The sequence below is a fragment of the Aspergillus foveolatus genome, assembly GCF_047715535.1.
Source record: "Aspergillus foveolatus strain CBS 279.81 unplaced genomic scaffold BDW70scaffold_16, whole genome shotgun sequence".
Lineage (NCBI taxonomy): Eukaryota > Fungi > Ascomycota > Eurotiomycetes > Eurotiales > Aspergillaceae > Aspergillus > Aspergillus foveolatus.
In genome coordinates this window covers 348,321-373,198 of record NW_027396080.1, presented here as the reverse complement: position 1 = coordinate 373,198, position 24,878 = coordinate 348,321, and the positions used below count along the sequence as shown (strand labels likewise).

Here is a 24,878-nt window from a genome sequence, read left to right as displayed (position 1 = left end):
GCTTTTGGTGCCTGAGGTTTCAGCACTTTTTCAGTCCTATTTCCTAATATGGACTAGCTGGCTCAGATGAAGCCCGATAATGCATTGCTTAGATAACCCTTTGCATAACCATGAACTTATCTCCGCAGTGACTTCAAAAAAAAAGTCCCTGCAAGAAAAAAAAATAACAATACAAGAAAAAGAAAAAATTATCCTCCGTAGATGTCGCACAAATAGAGCTTACGCTCATTTTGGATCAGAAATAGCAAGCGGCTCCAATTGCCTACCTTCGTCTTCAGCGGGACTTCTGGCGACTATCAGTGAGACCCCTTGGGTAATCCTTTGATACTAGACCGACGGCCCATCCTAAGGGCAAGACCTTGGACCAGTGCAATTGCTGTCTCTCCTTTTCTAAGAACTTTTTCACACTCCCTCGTCTCCTACGCTCCTTTCCACATTTACCATCTATTCTAGATTCCCAATTACCTCTCTCGCCATTACTATCCGTCCCCCCACCCGTCCACGAGAATTGCCGCCCATGTCTGATGACGAGGTAGACCACGAGCTGATTGCGCTTCTTCGCAAATCACTGGGGCTAGGAGGAGGGGCTGCGAATCCCGGCGCGGCAGAGACAAAAGTCCTGCAGAACTCTCAATACGTTTTCGATAATGCCATCGACGTTGCCCTAAATCCGTCGAAAACCAAGGAGGCCGCGGAGACGATATGGCGCCAGATGCAGAAGAAGGAATACTCAACTAGCAGCTGGTCCGAGCACGAATTGCACCCCAAGGCGAAAGACGAGAGCACCGTCGATTTTATCTTCACCATGGACCTGCTGAATTTTAGCTTTTGGTCCGCGGAACCGGAAGAGAAGCGGTTTGCGATCGAATACCGAGGAAAGAAGTGGACTGGGTATTGGAGCTTGGTGGCCGCCTTGCGAAGGGCGTTGGATGAAGGCATCGAAATTACAAAGCCGGAATTTTGGGTAAATGAGGAGGAGTGCAACGAGGAGCTTATCAGGCATGTCTTCCGCTCTGTGACGGATGAAGATATGCCTTTGCTTAAGGAGCGACTTGAATGCCTGCGTGAAGCAGGGCGAGTGCTATGCAATGTATGTTTCCTACGCCCTCCTGGGGACATTCCTACTAACACATACGCCGTAGGATTTCGATGGCAGCTTCACCAATTGCATTTACAGTTCAAACCGCTCAGCCGCCGCCCTAGTCAACCTTTTGGCTGAGAGCTTCTCATGCTTCCGAGATGAGGCAGTCTTCCAAGGACGCAGGGTACGCTTCTACAAACGGGCACAGATTCTGGTTGCAGATTTATGGGCGTGCTTTGACGGGGAGGGCTACGGCGAGTTCCAAGACATCGATAAAATCACGATGTTTGCTGGTATATTCTGCCTTAACGGCCTACCCTAGCGTTCACAACCGCTAACAGATCTCTAGACTATCGCATTCCTCAAATGCTCCACTTCCTTGGATGTCTTATGTACTCCCCTTCATTAGAAACCCGTATCCGCAAGCAAGAAGAAATCCCCAGCGGATCCAATTGGGAGATTGAACTTCGCGCCACCAGTATATGGTGCGTCGAATTAATCCGGCGTGAAATTGAAAAACAACATCCCGAAGTCAAGTCCGTAAAGACTGAAAAGTCCATTTCAAACGGACACTCCTCGCTCTCGCATTCAAACGGATTGTCACATCCCAATGGACACTGCAGAGAAACCTCCCAGACACAGAACGGGAACAACAATCAAATGGACACACAGGCCCCCCAAACTGGTCACTTCCGACGGCACTCGAGACATAGCAGCGCCGCGAGCAACGCTCCACCAGGCACAGGCGTCAGCATCAACGCCATATTGATTGATTTCTTTTTATACGATACGATGAAAGAGTTGGAAAAGCAAGGACGTGAAAGCATACCCCATCATCGGACGAGAAGTATATGGTATTAGGTGATATCTGGACCTTTTTAATTCCCTGAAACCTTTCATTATACCCCTATGATACCACTAGTACTGTTTAGGGCTGTCGGACTTTATGGGTAGATTCACCATTTATTTTCACTGAGACTCTCAGCGCTGGAAGCCGGGATGTGTACACACGATGCTAATGCTAAACTAGAGATAGATATGGGAATAGAGAACAAACGTTGACAAGGTCGGAATGTGAAGGACAAACTAACGGAGCGTTGACGCCGCCAGCATGCGTGTCTCTTCATCTTGATTTCACCAACATATATAGGTTTATATGCGAGGAAAAAGCAATAAGAACGCGGCATGACCGGGTATCGTATCATTATAACTTCGGATTATAAACTAAGGCGACGCTATCTAACTTTGAGCAGCTGCTTCCGCTTGCTGAATCCGGGCCAGGATATCTGCCTTCCACTCAGCGTAATCTTCCCGGCGTTCGGGACTCAACCAGTCCACACGATCCTGCATCATTGTCCCTAAGCCCGGGAGAAGACCGCGTCTCGAGGCTTCCCGTGGGGCAAACAAACCGCGATCGCTAGGTAGGGGCTTCAAACGCTTGTTGCCGCCTTCACCTGGGTGTCCGTCGTCATCGGAAATAATCTCACTGTCACCATCTAGATCTCCTGCTTGCGGAATGTTCTCGAACCACTCCCTGCCATGCGCCCAGTCATGTTCCATTACGAGCGCGATCCATTGGTCGACATCTTCGCGGTGTCGGCGCTCAGAGTGAGGAAGACCGAGACTTGTTAGCGCGGTCTGGCGCATTTCGGTGAAGGTCTTTTTGTCCATCTTTCTGGTTTCTTTTAGCGCAGCGTCTGTAGAGGTTTCGGTGGGTTGGCGACGGCGCGCGAGGACCAGGAAATAGACTGCTACCACTAGAGCGTTGACAATTTCCTTGAAGTCTTCATCCTTCTCTCGGTCTTCAGCCGTTAGAACGGGTTCTAGGAACTCCCTTGCGTCTTCATCCAAGTCATCATGGCTGTCCACTAGGTGCAGTATTGAGGATACACCCGCGAATATGTGTGGAGGAAGTGTTCTTGAGATAGGCGGTCTGGACCATGTACTCATTCGCGGCGCTGGCGTTGATAATGTTTTGCATACCGTCCGGATGGAAGTCATCACCCATGAAGGTGCATCAGGAATTCTAGTAGAGGTCAAATGGCTATCGTTGTGAACCTTGTGTGGCCGTTGTGCAGTATGCATATTATCATCATTTGTGTATCCTCTCTTTAAAGGCGTTGATCTGCTGGGAGTACTCCCTAACCCGCCCGGCGTCGGCGCAGTCTTTGAAGGACTCCGTGCAGGCCTTGGATGCTTCGTCGGCGTTGAAGGGGCGGACCCTGAACGTGACGGCGTCCCTGGAGCTGAAGTTCTTTCTGTAGGTCTAGGGTTCGCCAAGTTTAGAGACCGTTCAAGGAATGAATATAGCTTCTTGTAGGTACGCGGAGGGCATGGCGGGTGGCCGAGTAGCGGAGGAAGATTGAGCGTACGTGCGAGCCTATATAACACGCGGACAATTGGTTAGAACATGAGCCTGTGCATTTGGCCTCGAGGTGAAAAAGGACCTTTTGCAAGCCAATTCGGCGCATGCGAAGGGACGCGCGACTTCTTCATCCGGTTTCAAGCTTGAAGAGGAACTTCGGGATTGCGCGAGGAAAGATAAAGCAAGGCTCCGGAGCTCGCGAGGAATATCTTGTGCATGTGTAGGCAGTAAAGTAGCCAATGCCTGGTCAACAGGCCTATTGTTCATTGTCAAGCCTTGATGGTATCTTGGATTCAGAGGTGATCGAGTGTACGGTTGGAGGAGAGAGTGGGGGGTTTGGCGCTGAGAGGCGGGATTGGCGCAGTATTCTGCGAAGTATCCCTTCGGAATGAAATGTATTGCACGTTATGAAAACCTCGCGACAGAGTAAAATTCATGAAAAGTTCGATTGAACTTTGAAGCATGTCCAGTTGCTGTATATCGTGAAATATCATGTGACCGGCGCCTTCTCGACAATGGCTCCTTCCGCGCGACAAATTCCTCCGCATTTGGTCATCTCATTGACGTTAATCATACCTAGACGATGTCGGTCACTGTGAGTTTTAAGCCGCTCCCGTCCCTTCCTCGAAGCCCAATTCCATTATCTGCTTAGGAGCTTACAATATCATCTTTTAGCTTCACACCACGCACGGCGACCTCAAGGTCGAGCTTTTCTGTGAAGCAGTGCCCAAGACAGCAGAAGTACGTAACTGCAAGGCGAGACCGCATCCATTTCTTGTATATCTGTGATTTACTGTCAACAGCAACTGACTTCAGCTCCTCTTAGAACTTCATCGCCCTTTGCGCAGCCGGCGCATACAACGACACCCCATTCCACCGGCTGATACCCGGCTTCATGATCCAAGGCGGCGACATTTCCCTCGGACCAGCAGCAAACAGTCAAAGCACAACTCCAATGCTCCCTTTCGACGACATTCCCAAAGGTGGAACGTCGATCTACCATCCCTCTGCTCTAAACCAAGAAATCCACCTTCCAGCTCTCCGACATAATACGCGCGGAATCCTCTCCATGGCATCTCGGCCCGTCAAGAACCAGACAGCACCCGGCTCTCAGGGTGCTACAGGCCCTACGATCAATGGAAGCCAGTTTTTTATCACATTTGCAGCAGCACCGCATCTGGATGGGTCGAGCACTGTGTTTGGGAAAGTGTTGAATTTGACGGCAGAAGATGAGGGTGGTGATGTTTTGAGTAAGCTGGAGAAGGCGAACGTGAAAACCGACAAGAAGGGAAAAGTTGTTCAGCCAAAGGAGAATGAGGAAACTGAGTATGAAACTCTCCAAATCAACAGGGTCACAATTCATGCCAATCCGTTTGCTACTTGAACTGATGAACTTGTTGTCGCTATGGTCGAAACACTTTGCCCTTCTCTTGCGATACATGAGCTAGGGATGCGAGGCTTTGGCGCTTCACAGAGCAACAAAAAGAGGCCTTCACGCAGGGAGAGCATGACATCAACGGAAACCCGCTCTCAACCTGACTGTCGTATCCGGGTCAAAAATCCCCGAGAACAGGACCACTCATTTGGACATGGACGAGCTTTCTGTCGTCGCGGCTCCCGCTGCTCAAGAAGGGGTAGTCGTAAGGCTTCACTTGTCAAGCATGATGAGACGAAAACCCGAGCCTTGCCAGTTAACGGTTCGTGTTGAGTAATGAACGAGGTGTGAGATGGGATAGGTTTATACTATTTTATCGTGAATACGACTTCTAAACTGAATTTGCCTACCCCATTACGAATGCTTCAGCAGCACCTGGAAGCAACACCCACCGAAACCTAGATTTACACATGGATTCAGGGGACATATGAAACTGGACCGAGAATGACAGCTTCTAGTGCCAGAAACGGCTACGGGTAACCTAGCTCGCTGTTTGATCGCCCCTGCCCTGCACCGCCCCGTACTTTGCATCAACTATATGGGGCCTCATCCGCCGCAACGGTGCCTAAGCACTTAATGCTCCGCTGATGGAGCGACACTCAGTTTCCCAACGCTTGATGGGTCAATGAACATATTAGGATCGAGGCAACTATAGAAGACCTGCACTCCATATATGTTCCGCAAACCTTCTCAGCTCTTGTTCAGTTATCACTAAACCTTCTCCACCGGCTGATGAGGAGGACGGTTAGCAATCTTGTCAAAGGGTAGATCTAGCTCTGTAGTGGTCGTAGTTGTGCCATTCATGGAAGACTCCGATAACAGATGTCGTATGATCAGGTCCCTTTCCAATATCCAACTATAACTGTTGTTGAGCCAGAAAGTCTCATGTTCTGGTACTTATATGTCCATGTGCAAGATGACATGACTAATGCAATCAAGTTTCCTGCTTCTGTATTAAAGAAGGATTTGCCTTTCCTTTCTTGTTCGTGGCCAATCTATCACTCAGTTTCGAAGATTGCGCCGAGGGAAGACGTCAAGACGTCAAGACAAGGTACTGATTTCAAGTTTGGTCTTCCTAGAGCGCTCGTTGACCGCATTCCAAGATCTTTTGTAGGCTCTTGTTGATGTCCAATGCTGCTGCTACACTTTCTTCCAATTGCGCAAGAGGATTACAGATATGGGTTCAACTTACGAGAATCCAGAGCATGAGAGCCCAGGAGACGGTTATTGGGATGCGTTTGAGGTGAACTGACGGAGGTCCATGGTTGGTGACAAGGTATGTGGAAAGTGAAAAGAGGCAGGCAGGCAAGATGCATAGGCATTATCAAATGCTAAGATAAAACAGTTTTTCTCTTTTTGACTGTGCAAGGGAAACCTCACGGCGTATTGGCCGCAGCCCAGAATAGGTAACGAGAGCAATCTACTAGGCTTCGAGACCAATATAACGAGTATGACGCCAAGACCAACGAATTGATACAGGACTGCACTATATACACGCATATTGCCTGGCCTGCGCTGATTTTATCCCCTCTGTGTACTTCTTGAAGACGAATAGCTCCAGCGCTATCTGCTGAATGCTTGGGCCCGGGCAGAGAAATGGCTTTCCTGAACAAGTACATCTGAAAATGGGAAGCGAAGCCGTTCCTATTCTCCTGGCAGACATGGGTCTCTGAGTACCATGTCCATGGTATATTTCTATTGATCATCTCCGCATGACAGAGAACGACTACATCCACATCATCTTACCTGAATTCTTGGTACCTAAAATCGTCAAGCGGGGTGAGCAGAAGTGATGCCACTACCATATCCATGCATACTGTGCTTAGACTTACGTAGGTGATTCTTTTACCGAACTCGCCAGAATCTGTTACGGTACTGGAATTGCGAAGGTGGAGATGCGAGTCGTGAGACGGCCTCTTGCTAGGATATTGGGAGGTTTGGCGTGCGCTGCAGGAGGGTTGAGACATACAAGGCCCAAAACTGACAAACACCGTAGGCTTCAACGCCCTAGAACTGGTGGCAGACTAAATGAGCTTGATACCACCATAACGCCCACGTTACAACATGGGCTGATGACTGTACCTGGGCCCTAATCTATTCATATGCACTAATACACGCACTAAGTCCCTATCTACTGATAGTGACACCCAAGGTAGCCTACGAGTATAGTCTATTAACTATATACAAAAATACCACTACCTTCCCCACTACTGTCGAGTTAAGCTGTTCCTTAAAGAAGCTCAACAAAAGACCTGCGCTATGGCGCGGGTTTGGAGTCAAGTAATGAAATTACTGCTTTAGGGATCGCGCGTCGAGATTTCTGGCCGGACAATATTGCGGATTTCGAAATCGGACCTTAGTGGGTTCAATAGTGGCTCAGATGATCGTTATAGAATATAGATTCACTATCTCAAATAATTGACAAGCACAGGAATCGGTATGCCATGGCATATCGCCATTTGCTATGGTCAATCTTCCAACTAGTCATTGTGCCACATCCATGATCCTCCCAGTTTATTAAGCTGTCTATCTCTGCTTCTATAGTGTACTAGCCAGGCTAGCACTGAATGGAAACGCCGGCGTACAGAACCGAGTGACAACCAGTGTCAGGCACAGTGAACGAAGACCCACGGCAGTTACTTCCACTCCACGTTTTCACGGTGCAGCCACTTTTCACGTCAACTGACTGCCTTTCTCTAGGAGTCGACTTTGGTCCTCAAGAAAGAAGTCGACCAAAGAAACGGGGGAAATGATGACTTACTTTTTGGAAGGGACCGAAATAGACCGCTTGTTGGTGACAGCAACACACCGATAGGAGCCGGAGCCGACAAGGCTGACCGAGTCAACTGGGCCATCGCAGAGGTCGCCGCCCCAGAATTTCGCCGTAACGTCAACGTTACTCGCCGCAACGTCCATCATGTTGGTCTCAAGGGGAGACGCCATGAGGGCAGCGGGGAAAATGCCGAGGAGCAGCTTGGTGAAACGCATGATGGTGGAGGATTGTGCTTTCTGACTTTCTATAGAAAGAGGAGACGGTTCCTATGTAGAGGTCAAGATAATGCAAGCAATGAAGTGATGGTGAAAGATCTCACAAGCAGGAGGATGGGAATCCTTTTATAGTTTTCCAGTGTATCTTTTCACACGGCGAGTTGCTGCTTCCCTAGTACATACGTAGAATTATCTTGCCTAGCAGGGTCAAGAGCACAAGGTCTTCCTGATACAAGGTTCTCTATCACACCTGCAAGCCATGGCCAATAATGGTACGCATAAAGCTGTTGAGGTGTTCGAGTGGCTCCGTAGTCTACTGCGAGCTCCACAGATAATGCTACCATGCAGGGTAATGATATTTAGTATGGTCATAAGCTAAACCAGTCCTAAATCAGAGAAGACACCAAGGTCAGTCACAGTAAGAAGTTAGCAGGGGGCTATATTGCTGGTTTCATTCATTGTACATTCTGTGTATCTTGCCTTGGGAAAGGATACCTGTATTGACATTGTTTTCAAAAGCTTCAGATGCTTACCTTTGTTTCGATGGCTATTTTCAGCCACTTTCGATAGCCGCTGCAAAGGCTTTCATTTTTGGAATACCCTCTGATCCCTGCACTGGCTTCGAAGGGCTGGACCTGTTGTGGTTTGATTCACATTCCTACCCCACATAGTTCAACAATAGTTGATATTTTCCATGAAGAATACCATTTATGCTATCCAAATGCCATGACTTTTAGCCAGAATTTTCTCCGGCGACATAGCCGGGATTCGGTGTGGTCTGGCTCACCTTCTTGTAACAAAATTTAAAGAGTCCAGGTATTATCACTTGAGAAATATATTTATGTAGTATACACTTGCCACGTCTTATTAGTCTGAATCTGTGTCTGGCAACATACAGAGTCAGTCAACCACTCGAGGAATCAGAATAACAAAATTGAGTGCTATCACCTCAGCGAAAATGACCCATGGTGCTTTTGGAAGCTTCTGCATAGACCAATTTATACTACAGACCTCGACTGCCTTTGGATTCTTTTGACATCGAATCGCAGACCAATCACCCTAAGTACCCAGAAAAAAAACCTCATCGAAGTTTACATTCATAGTATACAAGCAATCTACTGAATATGCTGGTAGCCTCGCCGAGGCCAGGGGTATTTTACAATCTAACCAATGGTTCTGAGTTTAGCATCATTCTTCAGGTTGGCTATGGAGGCTATAAAGGCCGAATGTCTTTGACTTAGGCCCATGGTATTTTGTAATAATGTCGCGTTGTAGTGTATAATTTGGGTGTAATTGCTAGGTGCCTTGGAGGGATTTGTATATGAATAATAGACTAAAATTGCCTATACCCATATGAGTCTGTACTCATGTATGAAAGACCTTTGCAACCAATCTTGCGCAGAAGTGCACTAAGATGTAAAGATATCGCTAGTATTTGTCCCCAGAAGAAAGAAGCCGCATTATTCTATGGAGTCTAGTCCTTGATTCTGTTCCTTATCCAAGACACAACGGAGTCACAAACACACGTTCCTTGCTCGATCTTGGGGTCAATATATTCCTACATACAGGCTAGCACGTAGGTATGTAGGGCGCTTAAGAAACAGGGCGTCGGTTGACGGATTAAATCGTAAGCCATAATATGTTACATTAGACTCAGGCAAGGCGTAGGCCACTGACATAGATATGAGCTTTTGCAAGTAAATTAGTAATAGCTAACCCTCCTTATAATATTTATATTACAGGACATAGTAGCTGATAGAAGATAGATAACCATGTCAGCAGGCAAAAAAGTGGTTGGGTGCGCAGCTCGCTTACATGCGCAGCTTGCTTTCCAACCACGTCAAAAAGGCACATTAGGTATGTATATCCCTTGCCTTATCATACAGAAGCCATCAGCGACATTTAAAGTCTATAACCCCAGCTCTGGCGTTCATCAGAAGAGCGACAATCAAGCCGTACAAGCCTGCCATACCACGGCAGCTATATTAACCCTCATCGTATTGATGCAACTGGAATTCACTTACCTAAAACCTCGGCAAAGATCAAAACGAGGATCATGCCCACATAGAGTCTCGGCTGCTGGGCTGCTCCTCTGACGCCTGCATCACCGACAATTCCAATTGCAAGCCTGACATCAATTAGACACGATCACCCAGGAAAGACTCGACCTTAATTACCCTGCAGCCAGCCCGCAAAGCCCTACCGCCAGACCAGCACCCAGCTGGAGCAGACTCGTATAGAGAGCAACTTCCTGGGCAAGATTGTTGGCAATCAGGACCGAGACTACCAGGCCATAGATGCCGAGGATTCCGGCCATAACGACAGGCACGATATCTGGAACGTATTAGCTCATAAGATATCTGATATGCTCAGCCAGAGGGCAGGGTAGAGGACGTTTGACGATCAGGTCCGGTCTCAGGACCCCTGACGAGCAGACGCCGACGCCGGCCTTAGCCGTCCCGTAGGCTGCTCCAAAGGTCGTGAACACGATGGCGCTGGTGCATCCAAGGATCCCGAAGAGCGGCTAGATAGATTAACATCTACCGGTATGCTTAATCCAAGTCAGATCCAGCTGGACAAGACTCACTCCATAGCTGGGGCTGTTGGCATGGTTAGGTACATATAAGCTCGCAAAGAAATTTATCCTTGGGAGTCCTCACCAGAATTCTGACAGCATCCTTTCCTTCTTTCCCTTGAGTAGTATGCAAGTCGGCCTGGCCCTGGCTCCGCTCCAGGTCGTTACGTGGACTAAATATAGGGACGATCTGGGCCCGGTGGATTGATCGGTGGAGGCCAGGCGGCGAGTTAGATGGCTGCCTTATATTATTCACCAACTACAGGCCAAGACGAACTTGTCTCAGAGAGACAGGTCCTTTTGGCCGTGCGGCGCGGGCCGGGCCTGCTCCGCCCAGGTAGCTGACAGGGTTCCAGGCCTCCATTCCTAGATAGGCAGGTCCCTTGACCTCCAGGCTACAGCAGGCTGCAGCAGGCTGCAGCTCAAGCTCCCGGCTCAACCGGGTTGTCAGTGGCTCGACATTCTGTATTAACGTTATAGCCTAGTATTGCCTGGGCGCGCCGAAATACCAACCAGAGTACGGTAGGTAAGCGACGCGCAGGCAGCCACGATTCTCATCAAGCGGAGCTGCGAAGACCGGTAAATGAGGGGGTGTCTCCCCTCATTTACCCTTATTAGGGTACTACCTCTAACCTATAGCAATCAAGATCTGTCGCACGCTGTCCTGTATGAAGCGAGAGCAAGAGCAATATATGGATACTTTATACACCGTAGTAGTCAGGTGGAGACATCGACTTCGGGTTTGGTTTTCATCCCGGTCCCGTAGATTGTTCGTTTACTTGGTGAAAGCCGCTACCTTCCAGGATATATATGTCGCTTGGCATGGAAGTGATATCTAGTACGGTAAGTGGTTGGAAGATGGGGGTGGAAAGCTTACGAGCCCAAGCCAAGCAACGCCGACCAATTACACAGTAAAAGGCATTGAATCTATCAAAAGCTTTGCCGCAAAGCTCTGTCGCAACAGCTCTACTTACCATAGACCTCGAAGCGAGCCAACCTGGATTACCACAGAAGAATCGAACGGGACCGGCAAAATAACATTGATCTGGCAGAAGGACAAAAGGGTTCGATGAGGTGGTCTCGGCATACCCGAGCGTGCAGTGAGTGACTGTCGTATGCTACTTGATACTATGTCCTATGGCGCTGATGGCTGGTCGGGCTGCGTTTGACCAACAGGAGTGCAAATTTGATTATAAATAAATGCATTTGCTGAATGAGGATGATGTCCTTTCCTTCGAATGCCTGCTTCCTACTGCTTAATTAATCTCTTTTGATGTCCATCCTCTATTCCGGGAACTCAACTGGACAAGACAGTTTTTTGTCCTTGCTGCTGAGACTCGGAGGTGAAACGGAAAAGCCAGCCTGGACAATATGAGCCTCTCGTGAGGACCTTGAGAATCCTGGCTAATTTCGATGTTCGTGAGTACGAAGGCAACTCGACAAGCAACAGGGATCTTGTGAGATCCAATGACAGCTTACCTGGAGTAATAGCAGCAGCAGAAGAGGTCATAACAGCGAGGTAGTTTATATATATATACAGAGTCGGTAGGCATGATGACAATACGGCATTTCCAGTAATAAAACTAACAAGAGAGCTCACAGGTCCTCGCTCTATAATAAACTTCATGCACTATTATCACCATGCTCATAAGAGGCCAAGATATCATAACATCAAGAACGAAAGATCATAATGGAGACATAACAATGTCTGTGTGGGTATCGTTACAGTAGGTCATGACTTGTTTTCCTCCTCATCCTTCTCCTCGTTCGCCTCTGCCTCGTATCCTTCAACCTTCATGTCCTTAAGACCCAGCTCTTCTTCTTCCTCTTCAGTACGAGTATACTCTTCGGTCTTTAGTTGAGGGTCTGCCGCGGGAGCGCACAAGTCTTGAACGTAGCTGTTGGCCATAGGGTCTTCAAGCGTAATGGAGAACTTCAAGTCGCCCTTAATGGCGGAGTCAAGACGGTCGAAGAAGCGGGCCCATTTCTCTTTGTCGGTGGCTGACATGCTGTCACCTCCGCTTTGTGTGGAATCGTCAATATCGTAAATCTGGCCCTTGAGCTGGTCGCGAATTTCAGTGAGGAGACCTTCAACGGTTGTGAATCGTCCACCTAGAGTGCCAGGCTGAACAGTAACTTCAAGCTCCTCACTGTGGAGCGCGCAGGTATCGGACTTCAGGATATCGCGGTGGAGATCCGTTATGGTCTCGACGCTGAGCGTGATGCGCTTTCCTTTCTCTGGAACCTCGCCACCAGTTTTGACATCGCTGGAGCGGTAACCGCAGTGGTCGCAGACGTTGCTCAAGATAAAGACTTCCTTGAAGTATGGAATATCCACCTTCTGCATGTTGACGGTGCAGTCCTTGGCACAGGCAGGACAGTCAGCGGGAAGACTATAGACCTTCCCATCCACAATTTCGACGTCATCAAGATTGCCAATTGTTTTCCCTTCGTTCTTGAGCGCTTCGGGATCCGACGCGATACCGAGTTGTTCGTTCTGTTCGTGGGTGCGGGCATAGTCACGGCGTCTGTATTTGTGTCCAGTATCATGAGTGGTAGGGGCGATCCAAGAGTTACCGGTTGGGTCATCCAAAGAAACGGTGAATGGGTAGCCTTCTCGGTCCAAGATCTTCTGCAGTTTGTCGATAATGGGCACTAGCGCATCGTGAAGCTCAGGCGCCTGAACCTTCCGCAATGGCTGCTCGCTGGAGAGCGACTCGTGAATCTTCTGAATAACACCCTCCACGGTGGTCAACTGACTCTCACCCTTGGGCATCTCGATACCCAGCGACTCAACCTTGAAAATGGAGACATCACTTCGGATAACCTGGCGCTGCATATCCTCTTCGTTCTCGACATCGAGAGTGTATACAGAGCCCTTCTCCTGAATCTGTCCGGCGGACTTGACAGAGTTATCCTTGAAGTGACAGTGTTCGCATTCGAATGACTCGAGGATAATGTCGCGGAAGAAGGGGACGCGGAGGAGTAAAAGTCTAGTTACCCCCTGAGGGCTGTTAGAAGGAATTCTTAATTCTATATTTGGGAAAACCTACATTTTCATGACAGTTCATACACAAGCTCTCCACTTGCATGACACCAGTTTCTTCATTCCTTTCGACAAGGTCTCCCGGTTTCTGGAACACCTCCTCCTTCGCTACCTGCTCATCAGCGGACATTGTTGTTTATGTATAACACAGATACGAATTCAGAACAGAGAATCGACTGGTTTAGGTCAGCCTTGGAGAAATTGGGAATTGTATAGAAGGGAAAAAATATATAATATATGACGGAATGTTCTTGGTCATTCCAGCGGTGGCGGGGCAATTTTTTCTTCTTGGAGGGGCAGCTAGTTAGTCATCCTGTGCTATCGATAAGAGTTTATGCCTGAGGCTTGTCGAGTATAACGTTGTTCCACCGCTTCGACCAGATTCCAGTCTTATAAACAGTCTTTCATAGGTTCGAAGGCCTAGCGCCTACCGGAATGTGAAGTCTCAGCCTTCTCTTGTTTAATTGATATGGGGGACCAGCGAAGCATTAGGGAAGCTTTTGCTTCGGCAAGCGAGTTCCTAAGCCCAGTTCTTCAACGAGGCATGCAAACCTGGGCTAAATTGACTATACCAGTGCAGGAGTTTTTGCTAACTTGAACTGAAGACGAACTGCAAAGATCCTGTGGCCAATCTCTGATAGATATCTTGAGCCAAAACACTCCCGAATATTCTGCGGAAGATGGGTCTGCCAGAGCAGACGTTATCGGCAAGGCCTTGGGTTTGCTATCTCAGATCCATGTAGCATTTGTCAATCCAGTAATCGATGAAGAGCAGAGCTCGCAAGCCAACGCCGAAGAAGAAGATGCAGCTTTAGAAGATGCCAAACGGCGACGTATCCTTCATGCTCTTCTGGACCTGATTGCTCTTGAAGGGATTTACCCTTCTCTTTCGTTTGGAGTAGGCATTCCTCTCCAACAAAGGGTAATATCCGTCCTACCTGCAGGCGTGATCGCACAGCAAAATCCCCCTCCGCCCGAGAAACCTCCAGATATCTCCCTTCTGGGCCGCATATTAACGGGATTGTCCGGGATCATATTCGATGTTCGGCCTAGCATACAGCCGGTGATTACTGGCCGGATCTTGAGCGATATTATAAGCGCATCATCGGACCTAGGCTATAATCCGATCCTTCCAGCTAGCAAAGAACAGACACAGTATCGGCAAATCCTTGCCAAAGTCGTTGAAAAGTTTGTCCCCGCATGCCATCATGTTTTGCGTGTACTGACTCTTCCCAGAACGCCAAGTGCTAGTCTGCTGCCGACATTGTCCGCTTTTCTTCAATCGAATCCAGCCCAGTGGTTCAAATCTGTCATTACGGGTCTCCTCTCGAGGGTGCCGTTGCGTAGCAATGGGGTGCTTCAGACGATTGTTTTTCTTGCCTCACAATTTGCCCCATCATTAGGCCGTGAAACTCAGGAGCAAGGCCCCAGTGGTCTGCGAATCACTGTGAACGCCATTATGCACGCTTCGCGGCTGCTTTCTGCTGTTCCACACGGCATGGAAGCCAGTGCTTACTTCAAGGTCATAGGTCCTCAGCTATTAACATTGATTGATGGAGATGATCCAGACTTGCGAAAGGCCGCTGCGTATATCATTGGGAACGGAATTCTTGGTAAAAAGGCTTATGGCGCCCCTGGGACAATTGGGCATCTGATTTTTTTGGATCCAATTTTCAAGGCTTTGACGGGAACGGCAGATGCATCCTCGCGTTGTTATCTTATGCCACCAGAAAGAACCCAGAGACAAGAATCCAACCAAATTCTTTCCAGCGAAGCTGAGATAATATTGGCCATTAACAGACTAAAAGCACTGGTCTTGCAACCGCCTAATCCTGGACTTGTCAAAAGAGTCGTGTACCCGGTTCTTCTTCCGCTCTGGGGATTTGCATGCTTTAGCGCCCAACAGCAACTTAAGTCCATCCATGATGACGTTATGATTGTCCTGCAGACCTACTTCGGAGTATCCGCTGGGTTTCCACCGCTGAAGAAGATTGTGGACAACTTCTTATGGACTGGAGGACCTACTTGCGCGTATGCCTCGGATTCTCAAAATGGGATCCTACTGAAGAAGCCAAAAGGTGCAGGGATTGGCAGCAACATGATTGCCCTTGTCGATGACCTACAGTCTCGAGCCAAGCTGTTCATGAGCCTACTAAATGCCGATCCGAGTCATGACGAGCGGACGAGCGAAGTCTTTCTCTATGTGACCGAGACGTGGCTTACGCAACCCGCGAACAACAATCGTACATTGGATAAGATTCAATTACTTGCAGACAATGGCGGGTCTGATGGTATCATCCAGAATTTAATTAGCGCCAAGCTTGCCGAAACGCTCCTGGACACCTTCAGGGACACTCTTTCACGGCGGCCTCTCAAGGTACTCCAGCTTATCAAGCAAATTTTAGATGGCGAGCTCAGTCAAGTGAATACCCATCAGAACACAACAAGCCCCGGCTCCACAAAGGTGTCTCTATCATCCCTAGCCAACATCGTTCCCTCAGAGCAAGTCGAGTCAAACGAAGCTTCAGCAAATGACTCTGCCGAATCTCTACAAGTTGTGTTCAGCTTACTCTCGACAATTCTTGCATCGCCTGAATTCTCCATATCGAAAGAGACAGGTGATCTCCTGGCGGCTATCAAAGAGACACTAGATCAACTTCTTCCCCATTTACCCCCATCACTAAGCAGATCTGGGACGACAGCTTCCATGCTCCTTGAGATTCAGCTCGACTCTCCAGAAAATCAGGAGTCAAAAGGGAAATCAGTCGAGATCCCAGACTTTGAGATCCACCGCCGCGCCTTGATGAACCTCAATTCAGAGCTTCCGCCAGTACAAGCAGAGGGATTCTCGCTTCTTTCGGACCTGGTCAAGAGATCTTCACCTATTCTCGATATACCATCTACACTTACTCTCCTCTTGTCTATTATTACCGATTCTTCAGAAGCAGCTGCAAATGACGAATTCATATACCTGAACGCAATCAAACTCATTGGCACATTAGCCTCCCGGCATCCTCGCACCGTGACAACGACCTTAATCGAACGCTACATCGATAGGAGCGAAAATGCCACTCTCGATCAAAGGCTCAAAGTCGGAGAAGCCCTGCTCCGCACAATTCAAGATCTTGGCGAAGCCCTCGTTGGCGAAACAGCAAAGGTTCTAGGCGAAGGCCTGATTTCCGTTGCAGGAAGACGGGCGTCAAAGCCTCAAGCGCAGAAAAGCCGAAAGCAAGCCCTGGAGCAGCAAAGACGGAAAATGGAACGCGAAGAGCGCCAGCGGCAAAAGGACGCCTCGTCCGGATGGAGACTATCGACACCAAAGATAGCCGAACAAATTCTAGACAATGATGATTCCGACTCAGAGACACCCGAACAAGCGGTCCATTCGGCCAACATCATCTCCGCTTGGGCAGCCGGCTCAACTCGCGACGAAGAACCCGACGACTTGCGCGTTCGTGCCTCAGCACTCTCCATCCTCGCAACAGCCGTCCAAACAAACATTACAGGGCTCGGCCCGTCAATCCTAGCATCGTGCGTTGACCTCGCTCTTGCAACACTGACTCTCGAGCCGGAAGACGAGTGCGCAATCCTCAGACGCGCCAGCGCTGTCCTCCTCCTCAATATCCTCAAAGCCCTTGACGAGACGCGCGAAAAACGCAAGACCCAAGATATTGGCATCGGGTTTACGCTCGCGGACGAATCATCTCATGTTTTGCGCCAAGACGTAGCAAGAAGGGGCCCTAGCACTATAGGAAATATTCCTTTTATGCTGCGCACTCTTGCGGGTGTTGAGGCTCGTGAGAAAGACCCTATTGTCCGTGGGCATTGTCGGGTTTTGACGGAGAGCTTAGAGGCTTGGATTGAGAAGTCGCTCTTGTGGGGCGTTGGGCAGTACGCTGGGAATGGGAGTGAAGAAGACCAGCCGAGATTGGAGTTGGGTGATAAAATTGCTGGGTTGAGGATTAACCCTCTGGCTGGAAGGAGGGGTGGTCATGCGGAGAGGCCGAAGATTGAAGAGATTGAATAAATACGAAGATGTGAAATATGTCTTTGAACACACGTTGTTTCCTGTTATAGCAAGCTTTTTGCATAATCACTTACGCATCGAATTGGTAGTCCAGCACGCATGGCATTTCGTAATAGATTCGTAACACATCCTAGATTACATGCAGAGATAGGAAGCCGGATTGAGAAAGCCAGGGTCCTGATATCACACCAAGTAATAGATGGACTCACTCAGTAGCGACGTCCATAGCCGCCTCGGCGGCCTCGCCCTCCGCGAGCCCTGAATCCTCCACGAGGACGAAAACTTCCACCAGGCCGATTGGAAGGGCGAGGACCAGCGTCCATACGTTCCTGGCGCTCCTCATCTGTCAGAACGAATTTGTTCTCAATCCCAACAAGATTACAGAACGCAGCTGTTTGAGGATTATTGTATTCAGGGGGCTGCTGATCTGTGTTAACAGGGACCTCGGGATCATAGACCGGTGCAGTTGGAGTGAAGTTTGCAGGGATATCGAGCTTGCCAGGTTTAACGATGTGCTCCTCAACCCATTTTTCTTCTTCCTCAATCAGTGGTCTGTAGACTGCTTCACCTCTGTTGGTCGGTGTTCTATCGTCTGGACCACCACCAAGGCGAAGCTCTCCAGCGAAAACGCGTGTGATTGCCAACCATTCTTTGTCGTATTGGAGGCGGAAAGGGCGCTGAGACCGAGCCTGGTCAGTTTGCCCATATAGTGAGTCTAACTCCAGAAGTTGAAGGAACTCCCGGTTTGGGAGGCATTTATCTAGAGCAAGGAAGTTCGTGATTCTGTTGGTTATCTCTGCGGGGAAGGGGAGGGTGGTATCTGGTTTAGTTGGAGGGGTCTCGTGCGAGGTAAAGAAACTAGCCGGCAACTGACTTCGGACGTCGTCTGACACCTCGGAGTAGCGACTTGTAGATGGCTCCTGCGGTAGAGCGGTTCCTTGGAAGCCACTGGCCGATTTCGTAGCAATGTCCGTCTCTGCAGAGGATTTCGCTGATGCGGCCTCAGCATCCAAGTCAGAATCGCTTTCTAAGTCGAGGTTTATTTCGTCAGAGTTCTTCACAAGTGGCGGCTCGTGCTCGACTTTCTGCTTCTTGGCCTCGCGCGGTCCGCTCTTTTCAATGCCCCCTGATTTCCGCCCAAGTCCGTCCTCGTCAGTGTAGATTTTCTTCCAAGTGACATTGTGAGATTGAGTGTTGAAAGTAGAGTTGCCAGCATGCTTCTCTTGTCCTGCGAGAAAGAGGGATTTCTCTGCCGCCTCATTTTTCGCAGCTATTTGGTGAGAATTTTTCGATGCCGATAAGGACTCGCGGGTTTGAGCCGACACGGACTCAGCCGTTTCAGAATCATGTGCAGCAGGTACGGGCCTATTCTCGTTCATAGGCTGCTTAAAAGCTTCAGTTGTCGATGGGTAATGTGCTTCAGTTCCTTCTGTTTCAGAAACGGCGTGCACGTTTGGCTCTGGCTCGACCTGGCCGTATCCAGTTTGCCGGCTTGCCTCTTCTGCTTCACTCAACATAGATGTGAGAGACGCACCATCCAACCCATACTGACGGTTGGGATCAAGTTTCTGCGGGCCATGCTGAACGGAAGCCGCAAACTTCACGTGTAAATGAGCAGAGAACCAGTATGCTGGACGCAGACGGTTGAGCACATATTCTGCTGCCGTACTACCGAGTGTTCCATTTTGCGAATCCCGGCGGAATAATGGTTTGGCTCTGAAAAGCTGCTGCCAATCACCACAGTATTCAACCTGTTTAGGCCAGTCATGTGACAAGCCCACGTCAATCTGTGTCCGAACCTGAAGCAATTTGCGCACGTCAAGCTCTCTAACATGATATATGCTTTTGATGTCATCGTCATTGTACGGGAGCCTCTCGAAATGCGGTTTTCTGTAATCGCGGCCTTTCCAGATGCCGGAGAGGCCGGCGATTCGAAGGGGCCCAAAACGAAGTACGTTTGCGGCACCCATGTAATAAATATTAGGAGCGACCCATCCGCCGTAGTAAAGCTCAAACAAATGGTTACTAGCTTCGTGATTTCCACCTACAAAGATGGTCAGGTAGGGAGCAGTTCGCTGTCCGCTATAGTACTCATGGAAATCCCCAATTTCTTTGTATTTGTTGGGTACAGACATGCAGGCCATGTCGTTAGAGTTACGAACCGCCTAATGTATCATTAGTTGCGACGATGAAGACCGTTGTTGTAGCTTGAAACGCACCTGGAAGTCGCCTCCGATAATCAGCAGGTCAACACCATCCCATCCTTTCAAAGCAGCGGCTCTCTCAACAGAAGCGAAGATACTGTGTAGACAACCATGGCCCTGGGAATATGTAAGTGGCCTGAGATAATCACAGAGTAGACCCAGATGGATCAAAACAAACTTACACAACCTTCAATCGCGACGCGGACACCTGAAGATTCAACTACGACCCTGCTGCCTGATGCGTTGGGATCACTCATAATGACTTATCAGAGCCAGAGTCCCTGAGAGATGTATCTGGTGAATAATTAAGTGAATTGTTCGCTCAAGATTGTTGTCACTGCGGTAGATAAACCTTCTCAGAACAACATGACCAGAGAAGATAGTAAAGAGAGAAAAAATTTAGAGGTACAGAGGCCGAGTTGGAGAGTCTCTCGACAAATAAGAAGAAAAATTTTTGCAAAGTGGGAGACACTCAAGAGACTTGGAAGTGAGAAAGAGGAAGGAGTTGCATCGGGATGGAGGTTGTGTTCCAGTTCTCTTTCCCCAGGCACTTAGGTATTTTCCCTCACACCTTTTTCTCCTTATCTGAATCTTGACTACTGGAATTGTTCAACTCTCGGTTTCGCACTCGTCTTAATATATCAGTCAAAATGCATTTCAAAGAATACACCCCCCGATTGAACTTTCTAAAAGACTCGGCCAGCTTTTTAAGTTCCACGAGTCCCTCTACCGCCGCCTACTTGATGTCGGCTCATAATGCCATCATCTATGAAAACCACAGGCCGCTCAACCAACGGCTTCATGACTCGTTCTGTGGCGCCTGTGGCAGTCCCCGAAAGAGCGAACATACTAAGGTAGCGTCTGTTGAAAAGAATAGCCGGAAACGTGTTTCTTCCTCGCTGAAAGGCCAGACCGCAGACGGTGCTACTGTCTACAAGTGCCTACGGTGCCGTCGTCGGACAGTGACCCTGACTCGCACATCTTCCAAAGATGCTCCTTTTATTGCTACTACTGTCGATTCAACTGCAGCAAAAACTCAGCCTGCTCAAGTCTCTGCTAGTAAAACTGCGGAAAACGCCAGTAGTAAGAAGAGAGCCAAGGCGCGCAAGCAGGGCGGGCTGCAGGCTCTGCTAGCTACAAAACAGTCTCAAAGCGGTCCATCCAAGTCTCTTGATCTGTTCGACTTTCTCCAGTGACTTTACCATTACTTCTTTATCTTCGTGTCCTAGGTCACTACACTTCTTTTTCAACTTTTTGATGCCAAGAGCCCGGAACATTGGGGCTCTGCGTTCCGAGCCAAATCAAGACTAGCGCGGGGCTCCCCACAGCATGTACACGGGCGGTACTGTTGGACCTAGCTCCTCTCACTGACACTGAAGCTCTCGAGCTCGGCCGTTATTCTCCAGTCTCCAGTCCTTCCGCTTCGCTGTTCTCTCTTGCTGCTGGACCTCACTCATCCGCCACAATGTCTTCCGACGCAATGTCGGACTACTCTCACGATGACGAACACGATCCTCAGACTGATGAGCTCCGCGAGACCGCTTTGGTGACGTTGGAGGCGATGATCAGCTCGTGCAGTTCTCAGATGCAATCATACCTGCCTAATACTATTAACTCGGCTTTGAGGTTTCTGAAATATGACCCGAACGTTGCCGATATGGGAGAAGACGAGGAAATGAGCGGAACACAAGATGATGGGTCCGAGGACGACGCTACGGAGGAGCCCGATCTGGAAGATGACGGCTTCGAGGACTTTGAGGAAGAAGGAGGCTACAGTGACATAGATGATATGAGCTGGAAGGTCCGTCGATGTGCGGCAAAGCTTCTCTATGCCGTCATTTCCACCTATGGGCGTGGCCGTGCTTTGGACGATGCATCTTTGTACCAGCAGATAGCACCCGCTATCGTCGCTCGCTTCAATAAAGAGAGGGAAGAAAGCGTGAAGCTCGAATTAGTGTCTACTATGGATGCCCTTGTACGCAAAACCGCGGAAGGTTCGATGATAATGACCTCCAGTGGATTTTTGGAGTCAGTCGGTAGTGGCTCTAAGATCTCGAGAAAGCGAAGACGGCAAGATAGCGATGCCAGCATGATTGACTTTGAGCCCAGTATGGGTATTTCGTCCGCAGCGGGCACTCCTCTGGCCGCACCTTCTTCACCACAGTCGGGTCCCCAGTCAGAACTGGCTAATGCCTTGCCTGTCATTGTTCGAAGTTTGGTCACAATGTGGAAGCAGGCCTCAATTCATTTGAAGCAAGCTATCATAATTCTGCTCAAGAGCTTGGCTCTCGTTCGGTACGGAGGACTTGCAGATCATCTTCAGCAGATTGAAGACCCAATCGCTGATGTGCTCAAATCGTCATTGTCTGGCGCTCCCTCTGCGTCCATCGGAATATCTGCGAGCGCGGGGACACTACAGATTGAAACCCTCAGTTTGATTTCTGCTATCTCCGAAACACACGCTTCGGATGCTCTTCTTCCGTTCCTCATTGCACTGATTCCTGGAGTCATCGTTGCGGTCAATGATAAAAATTACAAAGTGAGCAGTGAAGCGCTTGCCGCAGTCGAACAAATAGTAAAGGCTCTTACACCGCCCCGAGTGACTACTGCGTCACAAGATCTTATTTTCCAGTTGGAGAAGCTGTATGATGTTAGCCACAGCCGTATTACTGACACGAGTGCCGACCTCGAAGTTCGGCAGCGGGCCATCCATGTTCTTGGTGTCCTTCTTGCTCGAACGTCTGATGAACAAGGATCCGCATTCCTCTCATTTGAGCATCGATCTAAGGGACTTGCAACTCTTGCCGACCGCCTGAAGAACGAAACTACACGTCTTTCTGCCGTTCGCGCAATAGATGATGTAGTTGTCCTCTGCTCACGAAAAGATGACGTTGACTCTAACTGGGTACGTGAGGTTACTGCAGAGCTTGGAGCACAGCTGCGGAAATCAGACCGTGTCCTCCGCAGTGCCAGCTTAGAGACCCTCCGCAGCCTTTCCCTGAATCCCAACACACGAGCACATTATGATGGCGACACGATGAAGAATCTCGAAGACTGCCTCATTCCTCTCATCAGCGTGGAGGATGTCCATTTACTAGCGCCGTCACTTATTATCATCGCAAAGCTTGTCCCGGGGAACGCCCAGCTTCTTGTCAACGATGGCCTGGTGTCAGCTATTTGCTCGATAGTCCGTACATCACTGGCTGGAACGGTTTTGAAGGCGTTGTTATTATTGGTCAAGGTTATAGGAGAAGAGGGAAGCGGATTAACTCTAATGAAAAAGCTTCTGCAGGATGTTGGGGTTAATGGGGATACATCTGTGGTCGGTCGGTCTATTGGCACGCTCCTAGTCCATGGCGGCTCGAATGTCGGTGTGCGGATGGAGGATTTCTTGTCTGAGCTGCAAAAGACACAAGACCCTCAGCGCCAATGTCTTGCTCTTGCCATCCTGGGCGAATCTGCTCTTCGGCTCGGTGCCAGTTGCTCACTAACTCCCAACGTGTTTATTCCTCATTTCAATTCCAAATCCGAAAAAGTCCGCTTGGCTTCAGCTACGGCGCTTGGAAATGCTGCTGCCGGCAATGTTAAAGCCTATCTACCAACTATCTTGGGTGGTCTGGAGAAGTCCGATCCCCAAAGTTACCTTCTCCTACATTCCGTCAAGGAGTTGCTACAGCATCCTGAGATGGTCAGGCCAGATGTGGCGCCCTCTGCTCTGAAACTTTGGCAGGCATTGCTCGTTGTCTCCAAGGAAGAAGATAACCGTGCTGTGGGAGCTGAATGTGTTGGGCGGCTGGCGTTACTTGACCCTCCTGCCTACGTCCCACAATTCCAGGTAAATCATGTTGGCCACACTATCTTTCTGCCGCTGACTCCATTTTCCCGTAAAGGAATATCTGGCCAACGGAGATGCTGGGATCCGCAGCATCGTGATATCTGCTTTCCGATTCACGCTCTCTGACTCACGAGACGTTTTCAATGATGTTCTCAGACCCTTGATTGTGCCTCTCCTCGTCAACATGCTCAGTGACCGAGATCTAGGCAACCACCGCCTTGCCCTGACAACTCTCAATTCAGCAATCCACAACAAACTCTCTCTAATCCTCCCTCACCTAGGCGAACTCCTCCCTGCGGTCCTTGGAGACACTCAGATCAAACCAGAGCTTATCAGAGAAGTGCAAATGGGGCCATTCAAGCACAAGGTCGACGACGGGCTCGAACTGCGCAAGGTAAGTTCTTGACCCAAGCTTCGATCCCACCACCTTTCTCTATTCAGGCGAGTTATCAGTTAACAAACAGCAGAGCGCTTACGAAACCGTCTATGCCGCCCTTGACACCTCGTTCTCCCGCTCCCACATCACCGAACTCTACAGCCGAATCCTAGCTGGAATCGACGACGAGCAAGACATTCGTACAATCTGCAACCTCATGACCTCAAAACTCATCACCCTCGCCCCCGAAGAAACCCAGCGACACCTCGACGCGCTCTCAGAACGCTACACCGCCATCCTCAATTTCAAGCCCAAAGAGAACGCCGTAAAGCAGGAGATCGAGAAGGCGCAGGAGGCGTCAACGGGTGTTCTAAAGATTACACGCGAATTATCCAAAGCATTCCCTAATGCTGAGACGATGGGTGACCATCATAAGTGGAAGGCTTATATGGAAATGGTGAGGGCACAGTTTGGCACGCAGTTGAGTAGCCTCGAGTCGGAGTTCTAAGGCAAGACTTTGCTATTGGAATTTCTTCAATCTCACGAAGTCTTAGGAGCCCGTTAGTTAGAACCAAGCTCCAGCAAGAAATCAACCCGATTTACACACCCACCTTATTGAGTGAGCATTCAATAGAAAATTCAGTAAAAGTCAAGTCGAAAATGCAAATGCTGCCAGTAATGCGGATCAAGTGGCTATGTTAAAGACAAGCTCGCTATTTACCTAACCCCATCCATGCACCCAAATTCCCGGGCGACGCCAACAGCAAACAAAGAGACGCAGACACAGATGTCAATCAATCCCGAAACGCCCAGGTACGATCAAAGTAACCCGCTAAGAGCAATGCTGCATCAAGAAATCCCAGCCAGCCTCCAAGTAACACACAACATGGTCGAAAGCAATAAGGAAAAAGAAAAGGCCGGGGGATATCGGCGTCACCTCCGTCCT

The 24,878-nt window shown here is 49.2% G+C and overlaps 11 protein-coding genes across 11 annotated transcripts; 5 read left to right on the top strand and 6 right to left on the bottom strand.

The window, feature by feature from the left end:
- Window positions 1-517: 517 nt before the first annotated feature.
- Window positions 518-1,942, top strand: BDW70DRAFT_149327 (queuosine 5'-phosphate N-glycosylase/hydrolase; the record flags this gene model as incomplete). Its single annotated transcript, XM_073738990.1, has 3 exons — window positions 518-1,090; window positions 1,143-1,374; window positions 1,491-1,942. 3 exons carry the CDS (start codon window positions 518-520, stop codon window positions 1,940-1,942), a joined length of 1,257 nt encoding a protein of 418 aa, XP_073597313.1.
- Window positions 1,943-2,320: 378 nt separating this feature from the next.
- BDW70DRAFT_149326 (uncharacterized protein) lies at window positions 2,321-3,713 on the bottom strand (the record flags this gene model as incomplete). The annotated part of the gene is made up of 2 exons (XM_073738989.1): window positions 2,321-3,461; window positions 3,529-3,713. The coding sequence occupies 2 exons, from the start codon at window positions 3,711-3,713 to the stop codon at window positions 2,321-2,323; spliced, it is 1,326 nt and encodes a 441-aa protein (XP_073597312.1).
- Window positions 3,714-4,025: 312 nt separating this feature from the next.
- cyp5 (putative peptidyl-prolyl cis-trans isomerase) lies at window positions 4,026-5,033 on the top strand. Its single transcript, XM_073743687.1, has 3 exons — window positions 4,026-4,041; window positions 4,122-4,187; window positions 4,273-5,033. The coding sequence occupies exons 1-3, from the start codon at window positions 4,030-4,032 to the stop codon at window positions 4,828-4,830; spliced, it is 636 nt and encodes a 211-aa protein (XP_073597311.1). The 5' UTR covers window positions 4,026-4,029; the 3' UTR covers window positions 4,831-5,033.
- A 763-nt stretch (window positions 5,034-5,796) lies between these two features.
- Window positions 5,797-7,038, bottom strand: BDW70DRAFT_133905 (uncharacterized protein). Its single transcript, XM_073736401.1, has 2 exons — window positions 6,227-7,038; window positions 5,797-6,157 (listed from the first exon to the last, which is right to left on the bottom strand). Exon 1 carries the CDS (start codon window positions 6,585-6,587, stop codon window positions 6,258-6,260), a length of 330 nt encoding a protein of 109 aa, XP_073597310.1. The 5' UTR covers window positions 6,588-7,038; the 3' UTR covers window positions 5,797-6,157; window positions 6,227-6,257.
- A 169-nt stretch (window positions 7,039-7,207) lies between these two features.
- BDW70DRAFT_133903 (uncharacterized protein) lies at window positions 7,208-7,965 on the bottom strand. Its single transcript, XM_073736400.1, has 2 exons — window positions 7,643-7,965; window positions 7,208-7,550 (listed from the first exon to the last, which is right to left on the bottom strand). Exons 1-2 carry the CDS (start codon window positions 7,867-7,869, stop codon window positions 7,439-7,441), a joined length of 339 nt encoding a protein of 112 aa, XP_073597309.1. The 5' UTR covers window positions 7,870-7,965; the 3' UTR covers window positions 7,208-7,438.
- A 1,588-nt stretch (window positions 7,966-9,553) lies between these two features.
- Window positions 9,554-10,645, bottom strand: BDW70DRAFT_133901 (V-type proton ATPase proteolipid subunit). The gene is made up of 6 exons (XM_073736399.1): window positions 10,530-10,645; window positions 10,457-10,469; window positions 10,264-10,393; window positions 10,047-10,203; window positions 9,894-9,997; window positions 9,554-9,832 (listed from the first exon to the last, which is right to left on the bottom strand). The coding sequence occupies exons 1-6, from the start codon at window positions 10,544-10,546 to the stop codon at window positions 9,762-9,764; spliced, it is 492 nt and encodes a 163-aa protein (XP_073597308.1). The 5' UTR covers window positions 10,547-10,645; the 3' UTR covers window positions 9,554-9,761.
- A 1,337-nt stretch (window positions 10,646-11,982) lies between these two features.
- On the bottom strand, window positions 11,983-13,720 carry zpr1 (zinc finger-containing protein ZPR1). Its single transcript, XM_073736398.1, has 2 exons — window positions 13,498-13,720; window positions 11,983-13,448 (listed from the first exon to the last, which is right to left on the bottom strand). Exons 1-2 carry the CDS (start codon window positions 13,618-13,620, stop codon window positions 12,177-12,179), a joined length of 1,395 nt encoding a protein of 464 aa, XP_073597307.1. The 5' UTR covers window positions 13,621-13,720; the 3' UTR covers window positions 11,983-12,176.
- Window positions 13,721-13,959: 239 nt separating this feature from the next.
- Window positions 13,960-17,517, top strand: BDW70DRAFT_149322 (RTP1-C1 domain-containing protein; the record flags this gene model as incomplete). The annotated part of the gene is made up of 4 exons (XM_073738988.1): window positions 13,960-14,032; window positions 14,096-14,678; window positions 14,727-17,304; window positions 17,335-17,517. 4 exons carry the CDS (start codon window positions 13,960-13,962, stop codon window positions 17,515-17,517), a joined length of 3,417 nt encoding a protein of 1,138 aa, XP_073597306.1.
- A 49-nt stretch (window positions 17,518-17,566) lies between these two features.
- BDW70DRAFT_28500 (RNA lariat debranching enzyme) lies at window positions 17,567-20,236 on the bottom strand. The gene is made up of 3 exons (XM_073743685.1): window positions 19,904-20,236; window positions 19,737-19,838; window positions 17,567-19,682 (listed from the first exon to the last, which is right to left on the bottom strand). The coding sequence occupies exons 1-3, from the start codon at window positions 19,976-19,978 to the stop codon at window positions 17,727-17,729; spliced, it is 2,133 nt and encodes a 710-aa protein (XP_073597305.1). The 5' UTR covers window positions 19,979-20,236; the 3' UTR covers window positions 17,567-17,726.
- Window positions 20,237-20,371: 135 nt separating this feature from the next.
- BDW70DRAFT_158819 (ribonuclease P Rpr2/Rpp21/SNM1 subunit) lies at window positions 20,372-20,917 on the top strand (the record flags this gene model as incomplete). The annotated part of the gene is made up of 1 exon (XM_073740590.1): window positions 20,372-20,917. One exon carries the CDS (start codon window positions 20,372-20,374, stop codon window positions 20,915-20,917), a length of 546 nt encoding a protein of 181 aa, XP_073597304.1.
- Window positions 20,918-21,121: 204 nt separating this feature from the next.
- canA (putative cullin binding protein CanA) lies at window positions 21,122-24,553 on the top strand. Its single transcript, XM_073743684.1, has 3 exons — window positions 21,122-23,556; window positions 23,612-23,950; window positions 24,024-24,553. The coding sequence occupies exons 1-3, from the start codon at window positions 21,187-21,189 to the stop codon at window positions 24,438-24,440; spliced, it is 3,126 nt and encodes a 1,041-aa protein (XP_073597303.1). The 5' UTR covers window positions 21,122-21,186; the 3' UTR covers window positions 24,441-24,553.
- The last annotated feature ends 325 nt before the right edge of the window (window positions 24,554-24,878 follow it).